General features: G+C 37.9%; 2 protein-coding genes across 2 annotated transcripts in view; one reads left to right on the top strand and one right to left on the bottom strand.

Annotated features, from left to right (window-relative positions):
• Window positions 1-10489, top strand: part of poglut3 (protein O-glucosyltransferase 3) — a 10764-nt gene extending 275 nt beyond the window's left edge. Inside the window, exons 1-8 of the mRNA XM_051092530.1 lie at window positions 1-160; window positions 1848-2042; window positions 2420-2703; window positions 5696-5912; window positions 5992-6188; window positions 6270-6464; window positions 6593-6697; window positions 8745-10489. The exon at window positions 1-160 is cut by the window's left edge and continues 275 nt beyond it. Coding sequence (XP_050948487.1) covers window positions 1-160; window positions 1848-2042; window positions 2420-2703; window positions 5696-5912; window positions 5992-6188; window positions 6270-6464; window positions 6593-6697; window positions 8745-8885 — 1494 coding nt within the window. The 3' untranslated portion in view covers window positions 8886-10489. The remainder of the gene's footprint in view (window positions 161-1847; window positions 2043-2419; window positions 2704-5695; window positions 5913-5991; window positions 6189-6269; window positions 6465-6592; window positions 6698-8744) is intronic.
• An 18-nt stretch (window positions 10490-10507) lies between these two features.
• Window positions 10508-19048, bottom strand: cct6a (chaperonin containing TCP1, subunit 6A (zeta 1)). Its single transcript, XM_051092529.1, has 14 exons — window positions 18828-19048; window positions 17814-17877; window positions 17321-17455; window positions 17052-17225; window positions 16641-16744; window positions 15200-15310; window positions 14943-15102; window positions 14620-14702; window positions 13997-14093; window positions 13756-13903; window positions 11618-11748; window positions 11426-11528; window positions 11067-11139; window positions 10508-10817 (listed from the first exon to the last, which is right to left on the bottom strand). Exons 1-14 carry the CDS (start codon window positions 18962-18964, stop codon window positions 10745-10747), a joined length of 1593 nt encoding a protein of 530 aa, XP_050948486.1. The 5' UTR covers window positions 18965-19048; the 3' UTR covers window positions 10508-10744.
• Between the last annotated feature and the right edge of the window lie 526 nt (window positions 19049-19574).

The raw sequence follows: 19574 nt of genomic DNA on the forward strand, positions 1-19574 counted from the left end.
ACCGTAGTTTTAAATGTCGGGTTTTGTCGCAGTACTGACATTAATGCAGGTAAATGTGTGGTGTGGGGTCCCGGACTGAATCCTCATGTTGTTCTTCCTGTCAGATACTTTTACATTCAGACTGTCGACTCACGAGGACAAAACATCACCGTCTCTCCTGGTAAGAATGACCAAATGTATTTTAAATATATGTCAGGATTATGTTGTAAACAGTGAAGCTCAATGAAATATGTTTTTGACATAGAAAATATATTTTCTTTTAACCCTCATTTACCAAAGTGTATTTCGAAATGTATTGCAGGGACAAGAAAACACACACACACACACACACACACACATACATAATACACACAGAGTACTTTTGAATATTAGTCTTTGTATGTTCTTTGCTAAAATTGATTCAGATCTGTTATATGTTAATATTCTTCAAATATGACATACATGAATGTATTTTCTTGGACTGAAATATATAATCCAAAATATATTTTTCATTTTTTTTTTTTTTAATATATCTGTATTTTTAATCTCTCTCTCTCTCTATATATATATACAGTACTGTGCAAAAGTTTTAGGTCACTAGTATTTTCACCAGCTAAAAATGGTTTAAAGTAAGTTATTTCTATCTTTTGCTGTAGTGTGTCAGTGAAAAATATCGGTTTACATTTCCAAACATTCTGTTTGTCATTAATTGTAATAATCTAGTGAGATTTTTGTTTGCACAAGGAGTCTGACAACAGCCAGTGCTCCACACTGAGATCTGATCTCACCATCATCCAGTCTGTCTCTGGAATGACATGAAGACACAGAACAAACTAAGACAGACTAAATCCAGAAGAACTGTGGCAACGTCTCCAAGATGTTTCAAGTAACCGACCTGCAAAGCTACCTGAAAAACTCTGCACGAGTGCACATAGGGCAAAAGCTGCTGTAAACGCAAAGGATGGTCACATCAAATGCTGATTTATTTTAGTTAATAGAAGTTTAATGTTGATAAAGAAAATCTATTTATGACATTGTTTTTGACAGCATCCTCATTTTCTGTGCCTAACTGCCTAAAAATGTTAACAGTACTGTAGCTTTGTAGGTGTAGGTCTCTTAAAGCATCTTGGAGATGTTGCCACAGTTCTTCTGGATTTAGTCTGTCTCCGTTTTTTCTGTTTCTTAAGACAGACTGGATCGAATGATGGAGAGATCACATCTCTGTTTGCACAAGGAGTCTGACAACAGCCTGTGCTCCACACAAAAATCTCACTGGATTATTATAATTAATGGCCAAATGAATGTTTAGAAATGTAATCTGATATTTCCTACTGACACACCTCAGCAACAGACCGACTTTAACTGACTTTAAACCATTTTTAGCTGATGAAAATACTAGTGGCCTGAGACTTTTGCACAGCACACTGTATATATATATATATATATATATATAAAGGCCAGAAAAATGTATTAATAGTAAATATATATCTACGCAATTTTTTTTTTTTTTGATTTTTCAAATAAAGTTAAAACTATATTTTAAAATATTTTTTTTTGCTGTATTGGAAGGGTGTCATCCTCCAGAATGAAGTCTTGGTGTCATAACATTTCTGATTGCTTGAATGTACGTTCTACTGATCTGTTTGGTGTTATTTGTGTTTGTGATGTTTTGAATTTGACTTTTTTTTTTATTAAGGATGGTCCGATTTTGTTGCATGTTTCTTAAAAAGTCAGTATGTGGGAAAATATTAATAATCAATGGAAATCTAAAGTTTGTTTTCATTTCCTTCATGCAGACTGACTGGAAGCAGTGTTTATTTTGATCTGGTGCATGTTGGTTTCATTGGTTTCTGTTTTGTTCATTTCAGCTAAAGACTCTTTCAGAGTGAAGATCTCGTCTCTGGAGAATGAGTATGTTCGTGTTCATGTTCCAGCACCGCTGGATCGGGGCGACGGCTCTCTGCTGGTCAGATACCGCCTCTACGGAAGCTCTTTGAAGGGTCTGAAGGTTGAAGTCTTATATCAAGACAAACCTGTGGCAAACTCACCATACACTCTTAGGGGTAAATTATTTTTTTTTTTATTTCCACATATTTATTCATTTTTTTTTTAACATTGATAGAAATGGTATATATATATATATATATATACATATGCTTTTTTCCTGGCCAAAAGTATATTATGTGATCACAGATGAATAATTTGTCTTTAAACAGCAAAGACACCCTTGTGAAAAAGAAGAGCATTTAACTGCACTGACTGTGCACATGTAAAAGTATAATTTTTAAAGATAATAGATATGCAGATAATATAAATCAGAAGAATAAGTTGTGTTACTTAAAGAAGAAAACTCTTTTCAAAATTGATGTGCATTTCTTTTATGTTTTACATTGTACTAATAATTAAATCCGTCCTTGTGGTTTGTGTTTGAATGTGTCAGGTCCCGTGTATCATGAGTACTGTGACTGTCCCGAGCCGGAGGCGGGTGTCTGGCGGAGCGTCCTGCAGTGTCCGGAGGAGGAGCCCCAGATCCGGCAGGACTTCAGCTCGTTCCCGTCGATCGACCTGCAGCAGCTCCTGCAGGAGGTTCCTCAGCGTTTCGCCAAGCGAGGTGGACTCATTCACTACACCGTCGTCAATAACCAGGTGCACCGCCGCTCACTGGGCAAATACACCGACTTCAAGATGTTCTCTGATGAGATGCTGCTCTCCCTCGCACGAAAAGTAAGATGCACTGATTCTTTCTTACTTTTTAGCCTTATATTTCAAACAGATACACAATTTTGGAACCATTATTAAAAATACGGTATTTTTCTTACTTTTACTATGAAATTTGAATGAAATTACACTGGTCGCCAGTTCACCAAAGGTTGATTTTTGAAGATTCTTTTTTTAGTTTATAAATCTTTGCATATTATGGCACCTCCATATATGACTGACTGTCTGTCAAAGTATGTTCCAAATCACAGTTTAAGATCTTCTCATGCTGGTTTTATGGCACACTACACGGTAAACCTTAAATGTTCTAGCGGTGCTTCTTTTAGACATTCTGCCCCAAAATGTAGGAACTGTTCACCAGTTGATATTCATGTTCTTAAAGGAGAAGTCCACTTCCAGAAAACAATTTACAAATAATGTACTCACCCCCTTGTCATCCAAGATGTTCATGTCTTTCTTTCTTCAGTCGTCAGAAGAAATTATGGTTTTTGAGGAAAACATTTTTCTCCATATAATGGATTTCATTGGTGCCCCGATTTTGAACTTCCAAAATGTAGTTTAAATGCAGCTTCAAAGGCTCTAAACGATCCCAGCAGAGGAAGAAGGGTCTTATCTAGCGAAACGATCTGTCATTTTTTTCGGAAAATAAAAATGTGTATACTTTTTAAGCACAAAAGCTGTTTTAGCACAGATTTCTTAGTCTTTGCACGTTCACTTTGTAAACACTGGGTCTGTAGTTCTGCGTGACCTTTCGACCTGATTCAATAGTACGTAGTGTCGTGGACGCACATCCCAGAGCCTGTGCTACATGACCTTTTGTGCTTAAAAAGTGTACACATTTTTATTTTTCAAAAAAAAAAATAAAAAAAATGTCCAGTTGTTTCACTTTTGACCCTTCTTCCTCGGCTGGGATCGTTTAGAGCCTTTGAAGCTGCATTTAAACTACATTTTGGAAGTTCAAAATCGGGGCACCAATGAAGTCCATTATATGGAAAAAAAATGCTGAAATGTTTTCCTTAAAAAGCATAATTTCTTTATGACTGAAGACAGAAAGACATGAACATCTTGGATGACAAGGGGGTGACTACATTATCTGTCAATTGTTGTTCTGGAAGTGGACTTCTCGTTTAAAAGAGTTAAAACTTTTTAAAGTTGTCGTCAAGTCTTGTGTTCAATGTTAATTCACTTTATATTCCAAACTTTTTAGGCTGCTGAATTGATATTTTGAACTTCTTAGGCCGTTTCTGAGTTTAATTAGGAGTTCAATCGCGTAGCGCTGAAGCTCTACTGTAATTGTTAGAATGGTCATGGATCAGCAATTTCCATGTTAAACTGATTGTGCAGACCAAACCGTAAGTCGTAGAGACTTGAAACTTGGAGGGATGGTAGTAATCACACCTCCTACAATGTGACCGAGGCTCGCCCCAATCGGCCTGACGGGTGCGCTACAGCGATCAAAAGTACGAAATTGCTCAAAAGTATGAATCAAAAGTGTTGGAATCCTTGGCTTATGCCAGACAAAACGCACACCTCAGATTTGATTGTGGGCCTGGTGAAATTGTGGGGTATTTTGCATTTTTTTTAAAAAATATACTTTTGCGAACAAGTCCTTGGTTTTTCATCCGATCGGAACCAAACCAGTCCAAAAAGTGTCTCTGGAGAGTAAATATCAATAATTATCAAAAAAAAAAAAAGTTTGACTCACTGTCACAAAGGGACGCCACAATGTTCAAAAGGGTCAGAGCCACTTTTAGTAAAATGTCTATAAACTCCTGAACAGAATGAGGTATCTGCACCAAACTCAGAACACTTCTGTAAGAGCTCAATCTGAGGTCACAGGAAAAAAATTGTGGAGCTTGCCCACCTAGTGGTGCTGTTAGAGGGAAAAAACAGAAAAATGGCTATAACTGTGCAACCATTTGTCTTTTCAACATGAAAATAACTGAGTTAATGGAGGCTAATTGGAATGAAACTGAGTGGGCCTATTCAACTCACGCCCCCAAACGTCTGAGAGAAATTCTGAAGAAATTGGTTGCTAGGGGGCAAGATTGCATTTTTAAATTGCGTGGTTATCCACACATATGTGCTGTGTTTGTATTATCCGGTTGAACTCATTCTGGACAACTTTGCCTCTAGAACCACTGCTGTCAGTCAGATAGTTTGTTAAATGATTGAAAAGATGTTACATCTTCAAAATGTACCCAAAATCCTATAAAGCCTAATGTAAAACTCAAAACTTCATGAAACCTGCTCAGCACGAGTGACAGGTGATTCTAAACAAGCATGCATTTCTATGGTAAATTACCTGGATTTGCCAATAATGTTTTTTTTTTTTTTTAAATCAATGGTTTCGGTGGATTCAAGCTTGCTAAATAATGTCTTTTTTCATATGTAATTAAATGCCTTAAAGCGCTTGAACCCGGGTAATCGCTGCTTGCAGCTCTATTTTTGATTGATATTGTGTGAAATTGTATGGCCAGTGTTTTTTCTTGTCCATGCCCCTGTGAAGCACTTGCTGTTCATGTATGAAAAGTTCTTTAAAAGTGAACGTTCATTATTATTATTATTATTATTATTATTAGAAAAAAATATTATATTTCATTAAGGAATTATATTGTTGCCATAACAGTTGTGAAAAGTAAATACGTAAGAAAAGGGAAAACATTTAAGAAAAAAAAATAAAAATAAAAAAAACCCTACTAATTTCTTGATGTTTGGTCCTCCATTTGTTAATGTAATAAATTAGCTTGTTTTGTTTGCATGTTTTATTTGATTAGAGACCTAAAGTGGTTTATTCTAAAGTATCTTTCTCAATCTTCTGAAATATTTATTATTAGTCGTACTACAATTTTTTTTTTTTTTTATTCAAAAATATTTTTATTTCCACATTTCAGTTAGATTTTGAATGATTTTTGAGAATTATGTATACTTTTATAACACACTTTTTTTAGTAATTATTCAGAGTGTTTTGTTGTTCTATCTGTCCCGTCTCCACCAGGTGAGATTACCGGATGTGGAGTTTTATATTAATGTGGGAGACTGGCCGATGGAGAACAGGAAGGTGAGTGACAAACCCGGACCGGTGCCCATTATCTCATGGTGCGGCTCCACGGACACGCGGGACATCATTCTCCCCACCTATGACATCACACACTCGTCTTTAGAGGCCATGAGAGGCGTCACCAATGACCTGCTGTCGGTCCAGGGGAACACAGGTGCAAATCTGAACATCACTGTCCGATATTAACTTACCTTCCTCAGTCTCACCTCTCTGGATCCCTACTGGTTTTCCAGGTCCCGTGTGGTCGGATAAATTGGACAAGGCGTTCTTCAGGGGCCGGGACAGTCGTGAGGAGCGCTTGCGTCTGGTAACCATGTCCAAACAAAATCCAGAGCTGCTTGACGCGGGAATAACAGCGTATTTTTTCTTCCGCGACCGGGAGAATGATCTCGGAAAAGCGCCGCTGGTGGGATTCTTTGACTTCTTTAAGGTAAGTCATGTTCTTTGATAAACTGTGATATGTTTGTTTTCTCTACTTAATAAAGAACACTTTATTAACTGCTCTGTCTAGTACAAATACCAGGTGAATGTGGACGGGACGGTAGCGGCCTACAGGTTTCCGTACCTGATGCTGGGCGACAGCTTAGTCCTCAAGCAGGATTCGCCGTACTACGAGCACTTTTACGCGCATCTGAGAGCAGGTGTGCACTACATCCCTGTAAAGAGGGACCTTTCTGACCTCATGGAGAAGATCAGATGGGCTCAGGTACAAACACTGCCCTGCTTTTGGAGCACACTGGCTGTGTAACATTAGAAATGTACATTATACATGTACAAAGTTGTGTATTATTTTGAAAGTACTCACACTTCCTGCTTGTGGTTTCTTGTATGCAGAAGAATGACACCCAGGCAGAGGCCATAGCGAAGGCAGGACAGTCTCTGGTCAGAGATCTGCTGCAGCCTCACAGACTCTACTGCTACTACCACACCGTGTTTCAGGTACAAATCTGTCATTCATATATAGAAAAAATGCTGAATGATTTATTCAGTGTCTTTCTAATACAGTTTAAAAACTGCAGACAGCTGTTCCCAGTTCAGATCTGAGCTTATAGAACAGTCAACAACTTAATATTTAATAACCCTAACCTTAACCCTAACTAAAACCATACTGTATCTGAGCAAGAACTTCTCATTAATGTGCAAAAACGTGGATATTTTTGGATATGACAGTGTTAATATCATGTTATGAACAGTGTTGGGGAAAGTTGCTTTTAAAAGTAATGCATTACAGTGTTGCGTTACTCCCTGAAAAAGTAATTAATTACGTTACTTAGTTACTTTTTATGGAAAGTAATGCATTACGTTACTTTTGTGTTACTGTAAGTTTGGGCAGGGTTTGCTTTTTTGTTTTTAATTTAAAGTAATTCTAATGTAAAGCTTTTTTACACCAAAAGTGAAATGAATTCACCTCAGGCTGAAAGAAAAGTAGATTTATGCAGGAGATCACTCTTCTGATATAAAAAAAAAATGAAGCACAAATCTTAGTTTATCTTAAGTAATTGTTGCTTATTAGTATGGCTGAATTGCATCATGGAAGGTCGGCAGCAATGACATTGGTTAATAAAATGGGATTAAATACATAAAGGATATTTGTTTTATTTAACATATTTAATTATTGCAGGGTTGCATCATATTCCGAGTTTGCGTTTTACTGTTTTTATTCATTTTGAGGAATACTGAATCAGTTTTTTGTGAGTGAGATGAATTAATGCATGTTCACATTTAAGTCTTAAGTCGCTGTGGTATATTTGTAGCAATAGCCAAAAATACATTGTGTGGGTCAAAATTATTGTTTTTTCTTTTATGCCAAAAATCATTAGGATATTAAGTAAAGATCATGATTCCATGAAGATATTTTGGAAAATTCCTACTGTAAAGATATCAAAACTTCATTTTGGATTAGTAATATGCATTGCTAAGAACTTCATTTGGACAACTTTAAAGGTAATTTTTTCAATATTTAGATTTTTTTTGCACCATCAGATTCCAGATGTATCTTGATGATGGTGATGACTGGTTTTGTGGTCCAGGGTCACATTTAGTCAAGAATACAGTAACATCATGTTTACTCCCAATTTCCCGACAGGAGACTTGTCACTTAATAAATGGGGAAAAAAGTAACAGGTGTTACTTATTTGAAAAAGTAACTCGGATATTTTCATATAAATTCAAAAGTAATGCATTACTTTACTAGTTACTTAAAAAAGTATTATTTCATAACTCATGTTACTTGTAATTCGTTCCCCTATGATGGAAGATTTTTTTGGTTACACTTTATTTTAAGGTGTCCTTGTTACATTGTAATTATTCATTAGAATTTTTTCCATTATTCATGAGAATTTTTTTTTTAAATATAACATTAAAAAAAAAGAAGAAGAATCTGAGAATTACCAGTATTAACTCCACTGAGAATTCCTTTGTATACATTTATAATGTATATAATGTATAATACATATATAAATCTTTATAATCTTTAACAAAATCAGCTTCAGGCTTCATTTGACATTCATTTGACAAAGTGTCTTTTTTATAGTGTTTCTTGTATGTACATATTCATGTTTACCAACAGACTAAACCAAAGTGTGAAAGTATTTCAAGATAAATTTAACTGGTGGATAAAAGTCTGAATAACATCATGTGAAACACAAGAGGAGTTACAATGTAACACCTGAAGAATTTTTTTTTTTTAATATGTAACACAATAACATTTATTTTGATGGTCACAACCCATTACCAAGACTTTGTTAAAGTACTAAAAACAATGGATTGAATGCAATAGGAGGATGAAAAAAAGGGTTTAAACCCTAACCCTAAAAAAAAAATATCTGCTGGATCATTTCTTAGATCTGCTTCACAATTCCAAGTCATTTTTGCAGCTGTTTGTTTCCAGATGATCATAAGGTCAGATTGACTGGATGTATGAAGTCAGATACCCGAGATTTCAGTGTTTTATTTCAGTATTTGTTCATGTCCTGTGCTTTGACAGACGTACGCAGCTCGTCAGAGCACACGGCCTGTAGTTCATCCCGACATGGAGCTCGTGCCTCAACCGTCTGATCACACGGCTCTGTGTAGCTGCCACAGATCATCAGAGGAGCACAAACCCCAGCAGAAAGATGAGCTCTGATAAAATCATCTTCAACCCTTACAGCTCCTGCTCCACCAAAGAAAAAGCAAACTGCCTGAAACAAGTGCCACATAAGAAAAGAAATAATACTGAATGGAACACACACACAAAACATTCAAACAGTGACACTGAATCAGTATTAAGGATGAAAGAAGGCTGAGTTTGGCTAGTAGTGAAATGTTTAACAGATTATCACGTGCATTAATCCCACTTTTAAATATTTTTTTCCTCCTTTTTTTTTTTTTTTTTACACTTTGCAGCTAATTTCTAATGTCTATTTTCTCCACAGAACAGAGTTTTTTTTGTTTGTTTTTAAAAATCAAATATCTTTTTTTCCATTGTTTACTCTTGCTAGGATTTATTTATATGTAAAACAAGGTTGATAAATATCATGTGAAATGAGCCTGTGAACCCTATGAAGGGGCTAGTTTTGTTTTTAAACTTTCTTACAAATGCTTTCAAATGAAGCTTGTGTCAGCTAAGCATTATTTTGTATGTGGGCTGCGCTGAAGGTCATTGCTCATGGAGAACATCATAACCTCATAACCCAACACTACGATATTATGTCAAATGTGCAGCTTATATGTCAGAATGGACCGCTGTGCTGCTCGTGGTCACAGAAGCAGCGGTTTGACATTCACAATGTGGAGTTTGGACTCAAACCTCCCTCAAATATCTGTGTCCATGAGAACAAAGTGAAGTCTGACTGAAATGATGTTTAGTGTTTGCTTTTTGCTTGTACACATTGCATTGGTTTCAGTGTTTATTTGTGCCAGACCAGCTCAATCTCACTGGAAAACGTAACTATTTTACCAGGTACTGATTTTTAAAATGAATTTGTACAATGTGACAAAAACATTTTTAAAAAATAAGCATGAAGGCCATCCTTACTGTAAGTGGGGTACGAGTGGATTAGACAAAATTTCACAAATGAGATCATACAAATTAGCCACCAATTTACCAAAATGAAAAATAGTTACAAATTGCCATGAGATTGTGACGTCATGTATTGTAACTGACAGTGAGCTGTTGTTCATGACTCAAGGATTTTTTGTTGTTTAAATTTGAACTATGCGATTGATTTTCTATTGTGATCTGGACATCATTTTGTATTGGTATTTTTATGTAAGCATTAAAGAAAAATAAAACATTTGCTGAAAATTTACTCATCGTCAGGCTACGGAGAAGATTCTTCCTCAGAAGAGATCCGAGTAGTGCAGCATTAAATCCCTTGCTCGCTGTGGTGAACAGGTGCCGTCAAACACCAGAAATCAGAAACAATTACAAGAAATACGAAATTGTGATTATGAACTCACAACTTCATGAAGAGATTCAGTGTTTACGTTAGGTGTGCGGTGCGTGTGCTGATATTTTGTCATGTAATGCACATGTAAGTGAACATGAATCTGAATGCAAAAATGTAAACTGAACTTTCAATGTTTGTTAGGAGACTGGATTAATTTGGAGATGAAAAAAAAATAGTACATGTAATGAGAAGGTAGGACTGATGATTCCATCCATATACAGTAATATTAGTGAACCATCAGAAATTGATGCACTCAAATGGATGTATTCTTGATTTGACTCATTCAGCTCATGTTAAATTCACACATGCTAAAACATTCACACAAAAAAGGCAAACATTTAATGGGTACAAAGAAAAGTGTATTGCAATTCAGTGCTTTGATACAACTCGCTAACATAAACCAACTGACTGCAGGGAGAAACGTTTCCTAGCTCATAAATACATTGACGACAGTATGGGATCGTAGGCTTGAGTCCAGACAGGACGAGCGCAGAGATCTGGGTGGTTTCATTCTTCTCTTCGAACTAGCGGGTTTCTTAACGGAGAACTAGATTCAGCCTTTTAGTGAAGACATGCCGGCCCTCATGATCTCATCCACCAACAGGATGTTACTGGCGATGACGGTGCTGCGCAGATGAGAGAAAAATGAAGTTAATTCCTGAGCGAAAACTGACTCGGCACAGACTAATAGAAGAAAAGAGTGGCACTAGCGGTGCGCACTAGTCATAGAGTGTGATGAGGACATTTCATCAGTATTCACACACAGAGACAGTGCTGGATTCACCATAGAGTTATTCAGAAAGAGTTAAGCAGTGCTGCCCTCTAGTGATGTTTGTCAGTCATGTGATCTGCTGGAACAGTGAAGTCTGACTCACCAGGAGTGAAGCAGCTGTTTTTTCACACTGTAGTTATCCCACACACCAGCCTCTCCGGCAATCATGGGTTCACCTGCACACACACACACCACACTGATGTTACAGACGGACTAGACAAACACAGACGTTCACTTCCAACACACCACTTTTTTTTCCCCCCTCAGTCTTGCTTTTACATGCACTGGTGCTTTCTTGTTCATTTAGTGAATATCGTGTCTTTGATTAGATTTCTACAGTATTAAACATTTCACATCTTTAAACAATACACAAAAAAGTCCTTGAAGTCACTTCAGCAGTCAAATACAGAAGTGTCAAAATAATTGTGCTATATAAAGTGACCGCGACGTCTCTCCACGTGCCTGTGCCCAGATCCACTCCCACCAGCTCTCCAGACTCTTTGAATTCACTCTGCAGCTTCACCAGAGTCTCTTGAGGATCGTAGCCTGAATTCTGAGCCAGAACCTGTGAGAAGAAGAGAAACTTAAGTCACACAGAAGCAGCTTGTCGATTCACATTTTTAAACTCATTTTCATTCTGAGGTTTTCCAGTACCTTAGGGATGAGGAGGGCGTCGGCAAACGCCTGCACACCCAGCTGTGCTCGGCCCTTCACTTTGGGTTTGTGTTTAACCAAAGCATCAGCTACAGCCACCTCGAACGCACCGGCGCCCGCCACTACGGAACCTGAGAGAGAACCACATTAACTCAGTGCCATGCAAGCGGGAAGAGAGTGAAATATTTTCTACAATGAGACAAAGTGACAACAAAAGCGTTGAAGGAACACAGAACAGTTCTACTAAGGTTGTCACTTTTAAAGGGGTCATGACATTCATATTTTAATATCTTCCTTGAGGTTCCCCTATAATGTTCGTTCCCCCCCCCCCCCACAAGAAAATGATTCTTTTCAACCCTTATTCTGAGCCTCCATCTGAAATGATCAGTTTTTAAGGGGCGGTTCCTTTAAGGCTTGTCATTAAACAGCCAGTGGTATGATTGGCTAATATCACTGCATTAGAAAATGTATTTACGCCTCTGATACTGCATGCCTTATTTTTTTCTAAATTATGTTTAGAAACTAACAATCCAAATAGAACACATGAATATCCATCATTTGCAGACAAAGTATTATGGAATTATTCATTTGTGGTTTGTGATGCAGCTGCTGTCAGATCCAGTACAGCTGATTCATCATTCAACAAAACTCTCCTTTATATTGTGCTTCATTTACAAAATGATCTGTAATCAAACACTCTGAACAAACAAATAATCCTCAGACAGAACATCACTAAAAACAAACAAACAATCCAATTGTTCCTGATGCGGGGGTTCTTTTGAAGGCTGTGCTGAGCTGAGCAAAAAAGATGCTTAAACAGGAAACGTCAAAGGAAACGCTCCATTGCTTTTCCATCTGTCCTGTTGTCAGAAGCAGACAGAAAGGATCCAGTGCAGACAGCATCAGCGATTATAAAATGTTAGATTTACTTTTGACACAACGCAAAGCTCTATCATGATAAAGACAGCTGTCAGCCGTTAACCAACTGAATACCAGTGGGCGGAGCCATTATCTACTGATGCCAGTGGGAGGAGCCATTGACCAACTGAATACCAGTGGGTGGAGCCATTAGGTGTGTTCAACTTAACACAGCGCTGCGCAGCTCGATCAAATTCTGACTTGAAGCAGTGTATGTCGGTTAGAAATTTTGTCCGACTTGAGCGTCTGCCGACGCCCCGTGACTGTCACGTGTGCCATCAAAGTGCCGCAACAGCGATTCGAGAGCAGCCGACTGACTCAGCCAGTGCAGTTTGTTCAGAGCGGCTGCAGGAGCTCTGATGACCACATGACTGTTTCACGACTGACCAGATTCACCGCAGGACAACGATCACGTGTGTTTTGGGTTTATTCTAACATCCTCAAGTCCGACAATGCTGATAAACCTGTTTTTAGAACAATAAAAGTGTTTTTACTGTAGTCGCAATGTTATATTGAGTCAGATTTATCATAAAACACTGATAAAAGCATATATAACCCCACTTTATTAGTATTTAAATAGTATATGTTCATGTTGAACATTACTTTTGTTCAGATGGCGCTGTATTAAGCAGTATATGAAACGTGTTTCTGTTGCTCATGAAAACGCTTTTGAAAAGTCTGTGTATTTGATAAATATTGCATTTAATTCACTTCATCTGTGATAGAGCACGCAAACACCGCGAGAGCTTCACTAACGAGAGCAGAAAGTGTCCGACTTGACAGCTCCGTTTTCAACTCCGCCCCCGGCTGCTCTCGTTGATCGCCGTCTGTAGCCGTAGATGAAGTCGAACACACCTACTGTCAACTGATGCCACTGGGCGGAGCCATTAATCTATGTCAGTGATTTGGCGTTGCTGCTGTCTCAATCTGGACAAAATTTCAAACCAACATGCACTGCTTCAAGTCAGATGTTGATTGGTCACTGTCACATCAAGTCAAACTAATCAGGTTTCTTGCTCTGGATGCAGTCATATGCAAATGTATTTGTTCTTGTGACGTCGCAAATCCCACAATATCCAAACAAGTGTTTTCTTAGAGCTTGATTTAATAAATGCTCTGTTTATAAGAGACATTAAGCTTTGAAACTTGCAAAATGTTTCACTTGTACAAAGACCTCTAATGTTTTTTTTTTTTCCATGTTATAGTGTTTGTCCCCCTACCATCTTCGATGGTGTTTTTGACGGCTCTGAGTCCATCTCTCACGGCGTCTTTGATCTGTGTCAGGGTGTGTTTGTTGGGTCCCTTCACCAGCAGGGTCACAGAGCGAGGGTTACCACACTTCTCAATAAACGTGTATTTCTCCTCTCCCTATTACAAAAAGCCAAATGAACGACAATGAAGTAACATTCACAACAATTTTGGAGAGTTTTGTACAATTCAGAATAAAAGCCCAGTCCTCACCAGTGTGTGCTCGTACACGAGCCCCGCGTGTCCCAAACACTCAGGCGTGAGATCGTCCACGGAGTTCATAGCTACACCACCGCACGCCAGAGTCAACCTTACAGGAAACACATTTAAAAAGAGTAAGAGAAACTGGATTTTTGCTTTCCAATTTGTAAGTCATTTTATACTTACAGTTAAAATAAAATACATAAACAAGAACAAAACAAAACACAAAAAACACACACAAATAAGACCCCTCACAATTCTGAGAAATTAAGAATTGCAAGATATGAACTCAAGTCTGCCATTCATTCATTTATATTTATATTTGCAGTTGCGAGTTATAAAGTCAGAATCGCGGGATGTAAATGACTTACAATTCCAACTTTTTTTTTCAGAATTGCGTGATATAAACTTGCCCTTGTGAGAAAAAAACAACAACAACAACAAAAAAAAAACTCTGAATCGGGAGATATAAAGAATTCTAAAAATTTAAGTCAGAATTGCATGATACAAACTCACAATTCTGATTTTTCCTCAGAGCTGCGAGATATAAACTCAGAAAATCAACACACACACACACACACACACCACCCTAACAAGGGGTTTTGGCAAACATCTACCAGAGGTTGATCTCTTACCTCTCCATGTTTCGTCTCTTCGCTCGACGCAGTGCCACAATACCCTCTTTGGCCAGCGCATCCAGAGAGAACGGATCAATACCCTGAACAGAAGAAAGAATTCAGCTCAAATAAGTGATTTATCAAGCTGTACAAGTTAAAAGAAAGAAACTCTGCTGCTCTGATGAATACATGTGGAAGGAAAAGAAGGTGGAAACAAAGTTGAATTGTCTTTAGATAATAAGTGTGTTCACTAAGCCGAGGAATGGTAATCAATACTAACAGTGATGCTTGACTTAAATAATGAGAATTTTCTAAAAACTGAAAGATTACGTATCAATTACCTTCTGGTTGATGACCACAAAGCCCTTCTTATTATCCGCACACACTTTATTCTTCAGCTCGATTATCTTCAACACTCGATCTTCAATGAACTTCCTCTCAGCCTTCACCAGCTTGTCTCTCTCGTCTGCGCTCTTGTAGAAGAACCCAGAGTTCACTTCTCTGTGAAGACAGACGGCGAGTATGATTACAGACTTACCAATTCATAGAGACACCCAATCATCTACTGTAGATAAATATGAACATTCATGAACCCTACGTTTTCTCGTATTCCAACGACACGTTGCAAGTGAGAACAAAAGCGTCCTCCACCCTCTTCCTCATGTCAGGATGTCTGGCTCCATGGTCCAACACCAACCCTCTGATCAGTCTAAACATTAAAAACAAAACATATGCTTTATCATATGACTACAGCTGTAAACATTACACTTTTCCTTTGCTCCAAGGAAAATGACGAGACTTTACAGGTAAATATCCTGGCCACGCTTTTTAATTTGATGAATGTAAATGTAAACCAGACTCTCAAACTCTAAACATTTTTTGATAGCTTTGTGTAAAGAGCTGAAGTGTAAAAAGTTACAGTTCCACCAAGAATCACACAATTTTTATCCACCAGAAATTGTCATCTGAACTTTTAATTGCTCAAAAAACCAAATCAAGCCCTACATTGACTTTGACTTGCATTCATATGAGAAACCAGACATCCACGCTCAAGCAAAGATGTCTGCTGCTGTACACCAAAGTTTGGACATTTTAAAGGAGAAGTCCACTTCCAGAACAACAATTGACAGATAATGTAGTCACCCCCTTGTCATCCAAGATGTTCGTGTCTTTCTGTCTTCAGTTGTAAAGAAATTATGGTTTTTGAGAAAAACATTTCAGGATTTTTCTTTTTTTAACTTCCAAAATGTAGTTTAAATGCAGCTTCAAACGCTCTTCAAACGCGAGGAAGAAGGGTCTTATCTAGCAAAACGATCAGCCTTTTTTTTTTTTTTTTTTTTTTTTTTTAAATAAAAATGTGTATACTTTTTAAGCACAAAAGCTGGTGTAGCACAGGCTCTGCATTCACAACGCTACGTACTATCGAATCACATTGAAAGGTCACGTGGAACTACAGACCCAGTGTTTACGAAGTGAACACACAAAGATTAAGAAAGTGCAAGTAAGTCAAATCCTGTTTACAAACAAAAAGGTACAACAATGTCGGACGATTCTGAAGTTGTAGGAAAAAATAAGATGGAGTTTTGAGCCGGAGTACACAGACAATGAACTTAGATGTGATTCGTAGTGTCATGGACGTGCATCCCAGAGCTTGTGCAAAATGAGCTTTAATGCTTAAAAAGTATACAAATTTTTATTTTTTCAGGAAAAAAAAAAAAAAAAAAAAAATTACAGATCGTTTTGCTAGATAAGACCCTTCTTCCTCGGCTGGGATCGTTTAGAGCCTGTGACGCTGCATTTAAACTACATTTTGGAAGCTCAAAATCGGGGCACCAATGAAGTCCATTATATGGAGAAAAATGCTGAAATGTTTTCCTCAAAAAACATAACTTCTTTACGATTGAAAAAAAAAAAAATAACATCTTGGATGACAACTGTTGTTCTAAATGTGGACTTCTCCTTTAAGGTGATCTATAAAAGATATAAATGAAGCCTAATATCCACACAAGAGAACAAAGAAACCCATTCAGTGATCTTACTGTGTATCGCTGTCAGTTTTGTGTTTCATTTCCATGATCTCCACCATGTAGAGGTCGATGGGCTCGTTGGGTTTACTGATGGCCAGAACAGCATCCACCACAGCCTGAGCAAAACAAAAGATGTCAATGTGTTACAGAAGAAACAAATGAGAACATACTGGGGAAATATGAGCCACCCAATTATCCTGAAATGTGTGTTCAGATTGTTTGTTTCTGAAGGTTAGCTTATGAAGTTAAATAAACCAGTCATGCACTAGGATGTTTAGTGGAATCTGCAGTGTTTTTGTAGGTGGAATGTGTCTACTCAACATCCTCCCCTCACAGCAGTTAATGTCTGACAGGTGAAACAGGGTTTATTGCTCGTCACTGCATCACATCATACCTGTTAGAACTTAAGATGACGTTTCTCACCTCTGTTAGTAAATCGGCCAGCTCCGCGTGGACCTTGGTTCTGAGGGAGGTCCGGGCGACATTGATGAGCGTCTCTCTGTCCATCTCCTTCACGACCTTCACCTCCTCCAGCACCGCGAGCGCCTTGTCCTTAGCAGCCTCAAAGCCCTCAGCAATCACCCTGGGGTGAAGACCCTTTAGACAGAAAAAAAGACCCATTTAAGAGGTGGACATGACTTCGCAAAAAAAAAAAAAAAAAAAGGATTGAAATATAAAGAGTGCTTGCAAACCTCAGACACATAGAGGTCAGCCTGCTTGAGCAGCTCTCCAATGATCAGCACGTTGGACGTCGTGCCGTCTCCCGTGATGTCATCCTGGGCCGTGGCAACCTTGGCAATCAATGAGGCAGTGGGATGCTGGATTTGCTGAAAACAAAACAAAATATCAATGAAAGTGTGCAGTTTTAGAAAGGGGTTAAAATAGCAGCAATAAACGGGGTGCAACTGTTTATTAACATTTATTAAGATCAAAACCAGATGTTATGCTATGCGGTGTTTTTCATTCTTTGCACCATTTATAATTCCTGATTCCAAGATGAATTAACATCTGAGATTAACATGGTTCTCATGGTCATTCTGGGTCAGTCTGATGTCTGGAGAAAGCATCATCATCATCCAAACTCATGTGTTGATGCGTCACAGCCCTACTGCAATATGGGCCAAATGCCACAATTTTACACTTGGACAAACAAATGCACACACCAGCATGAAGTTCAGCTCTTACCATCTCATGCAGCAGAACATTCCCATCTTTGGTGAGCTTGATGTCTCCTGCACCGGACACAAGCCTGTGAAAGGAACACAACAGCTTGTTTAAGGTTTCACTGAAAAGAGAACTGATTAAGTGCAACACACAACAAAAAAAACACCTTAAACGTGTGCTTTCACTTCACGTCTATTCATTTAAAAAAAGAAACAAAAATCTGCTAAACGTCACTGAAGTACTGCATTATGAGGCATAAGAACTAATGATTAAAAATAAGATGCCCAAATGTTACGCACAGAAAAACGCAAATTGTTCCAGTCCAGGTTGCAATCACTATTAGCAGTCTTTGCAAGAAATGTGGGAAAGGAAGTCCAGTATTTCTACAGTATGTGGTGTTTTTTTTTTTTTTTTTTTTTTTTTTACAACTGTATTTTTAAAATACATGTCATCTTTTGCAATGCATTTATACAACTAACCTTTTTTTTTAATATATAATAAAACATTTGTGTATAATGAGTTCATTAAAAGGACACCTATTTGTTTATTTACTGACCAATAAATATACAAAATCAAATTAAGTTCCCTTGATGCATTTGTGCAGTATTTTGGTTCATGCATTCCAAGATTAAAAATAACTGCAATTAGACATTTGATGAAATAATAAACTACTGCAAAATAATAATAACAATAACAACAATAATAAAAAACAAATATCCACTTTCATAACAGCATGTAAAACTATAGCTGCAGGAGGTCTGAATGCCAGTTTATTGGCATGATGAGTCAGTTGATAGCTCTGATGCTAACTGTTTGACAACCGGCGGCTCCATAACTTTCTCAATTCTACACTTTTATTCAATAAACAGGATGTCCGAGCACTGCTAAACACTGTATTTTGACATTTCTCAATGACGAGTGAAGCGCTGGAGCACATGCTTTCGGCTCTAAACCGGTTAGCTGACTAGCAGCGGAATAATGACTGGCTGACACGTGCTAACAAAGCGGCTATTAGCCGCTACACGCCACACTCACATTTTCATCGTCCCTTTTGGTCCCAGGTTACTCCTCAGCACATCCTGAAGTCCACGAGCGGCACTGATGTTCACAGCCAGAGCCGCATGAGCCCTGGCAACCTCTGCTTTCGGGTTAAGGGCTTTTACCGCGGCCATTCTGCTGAGAAGCGGAGCACAGCTTTACGGGGATAAAGGAAGAGAAGCTCACACACGCGCTTCCAGAAGCTTCCTCTGCGCGCTCTCGGCACCGCCCAAACACGTGACGCGGTTTGATGCCGTAAATGGATTGTTTAGCTGTAACGTTAGTGCCCGTCTCTGTCCAGCCACGCCTTGATATTTGCACTAAAAAAACTTTATATTATTTATTTTTTATTTATTTACTATTTAGGATCATTATGTTGGCTTGACAATTTATTTAAGCTTATTAGTGGTGCTTGCAAAGATACTGTAATCTCACATTGGGGTTAAGATATCACGATATATCACGGTATTACAGAATATACATATTCAACAAAAACACTGGCGTATATATACCGCGATATTTCGCATTTTTTTCTTAAAACAATGCTAGACGTTCTTATTGGCATATTTAGACAAGCCTTCCATAAAAACAAAAAACAAAACAAAAACAACAAAACAAAAACAAGCCCTGCAAATTAATAAAACAACACGTTATACAGACACTTCGTAATTAATGGTGTTTGATGATATGTTAATTACATTTAATGTTATACTTTCAATAAAACAGAATAATTTTGCAAAGCCA

This window comes from Labeo rohita, chromosome 21 (assembly GCF_022985175.1).
Source record: "Labeo rohita strain BAU-BD-2019 chromosome 21, IGBB_LRoh.1.0, whole genome shotgun sequence".
Lineage (NCBI taxonomy): Eukaryota > Metazoa > Chordata > Actinopteri > Cypriniformes > Cyprinidae > Labeo > Labeo rohita.

Bases quoted from the DNA above. Each gene is read 5' to 3' on its own strand.
- cct6a (XM_051092529.1), bottom strand. From the start codon at position 18,964: ATGGCCGCGGTAAAAGCCCTTAACCCGAAAGCAGAGGTTGCCAGGGCT. The intron at 15,311-16,640 runs GTAAGATCACTG...TTTAATGTTTAG, and splicing joins AAAACTGACAGCGATACACA to ACTGATCAGAGGGTTGGTGT. The intron at 13,904-13,996 runs GTGAGGACTGGG...TTTTTGTAATAG, and splicing joins TCGTGTACGAGCACACACTG to GGAGAGGAGAAATACACGTT.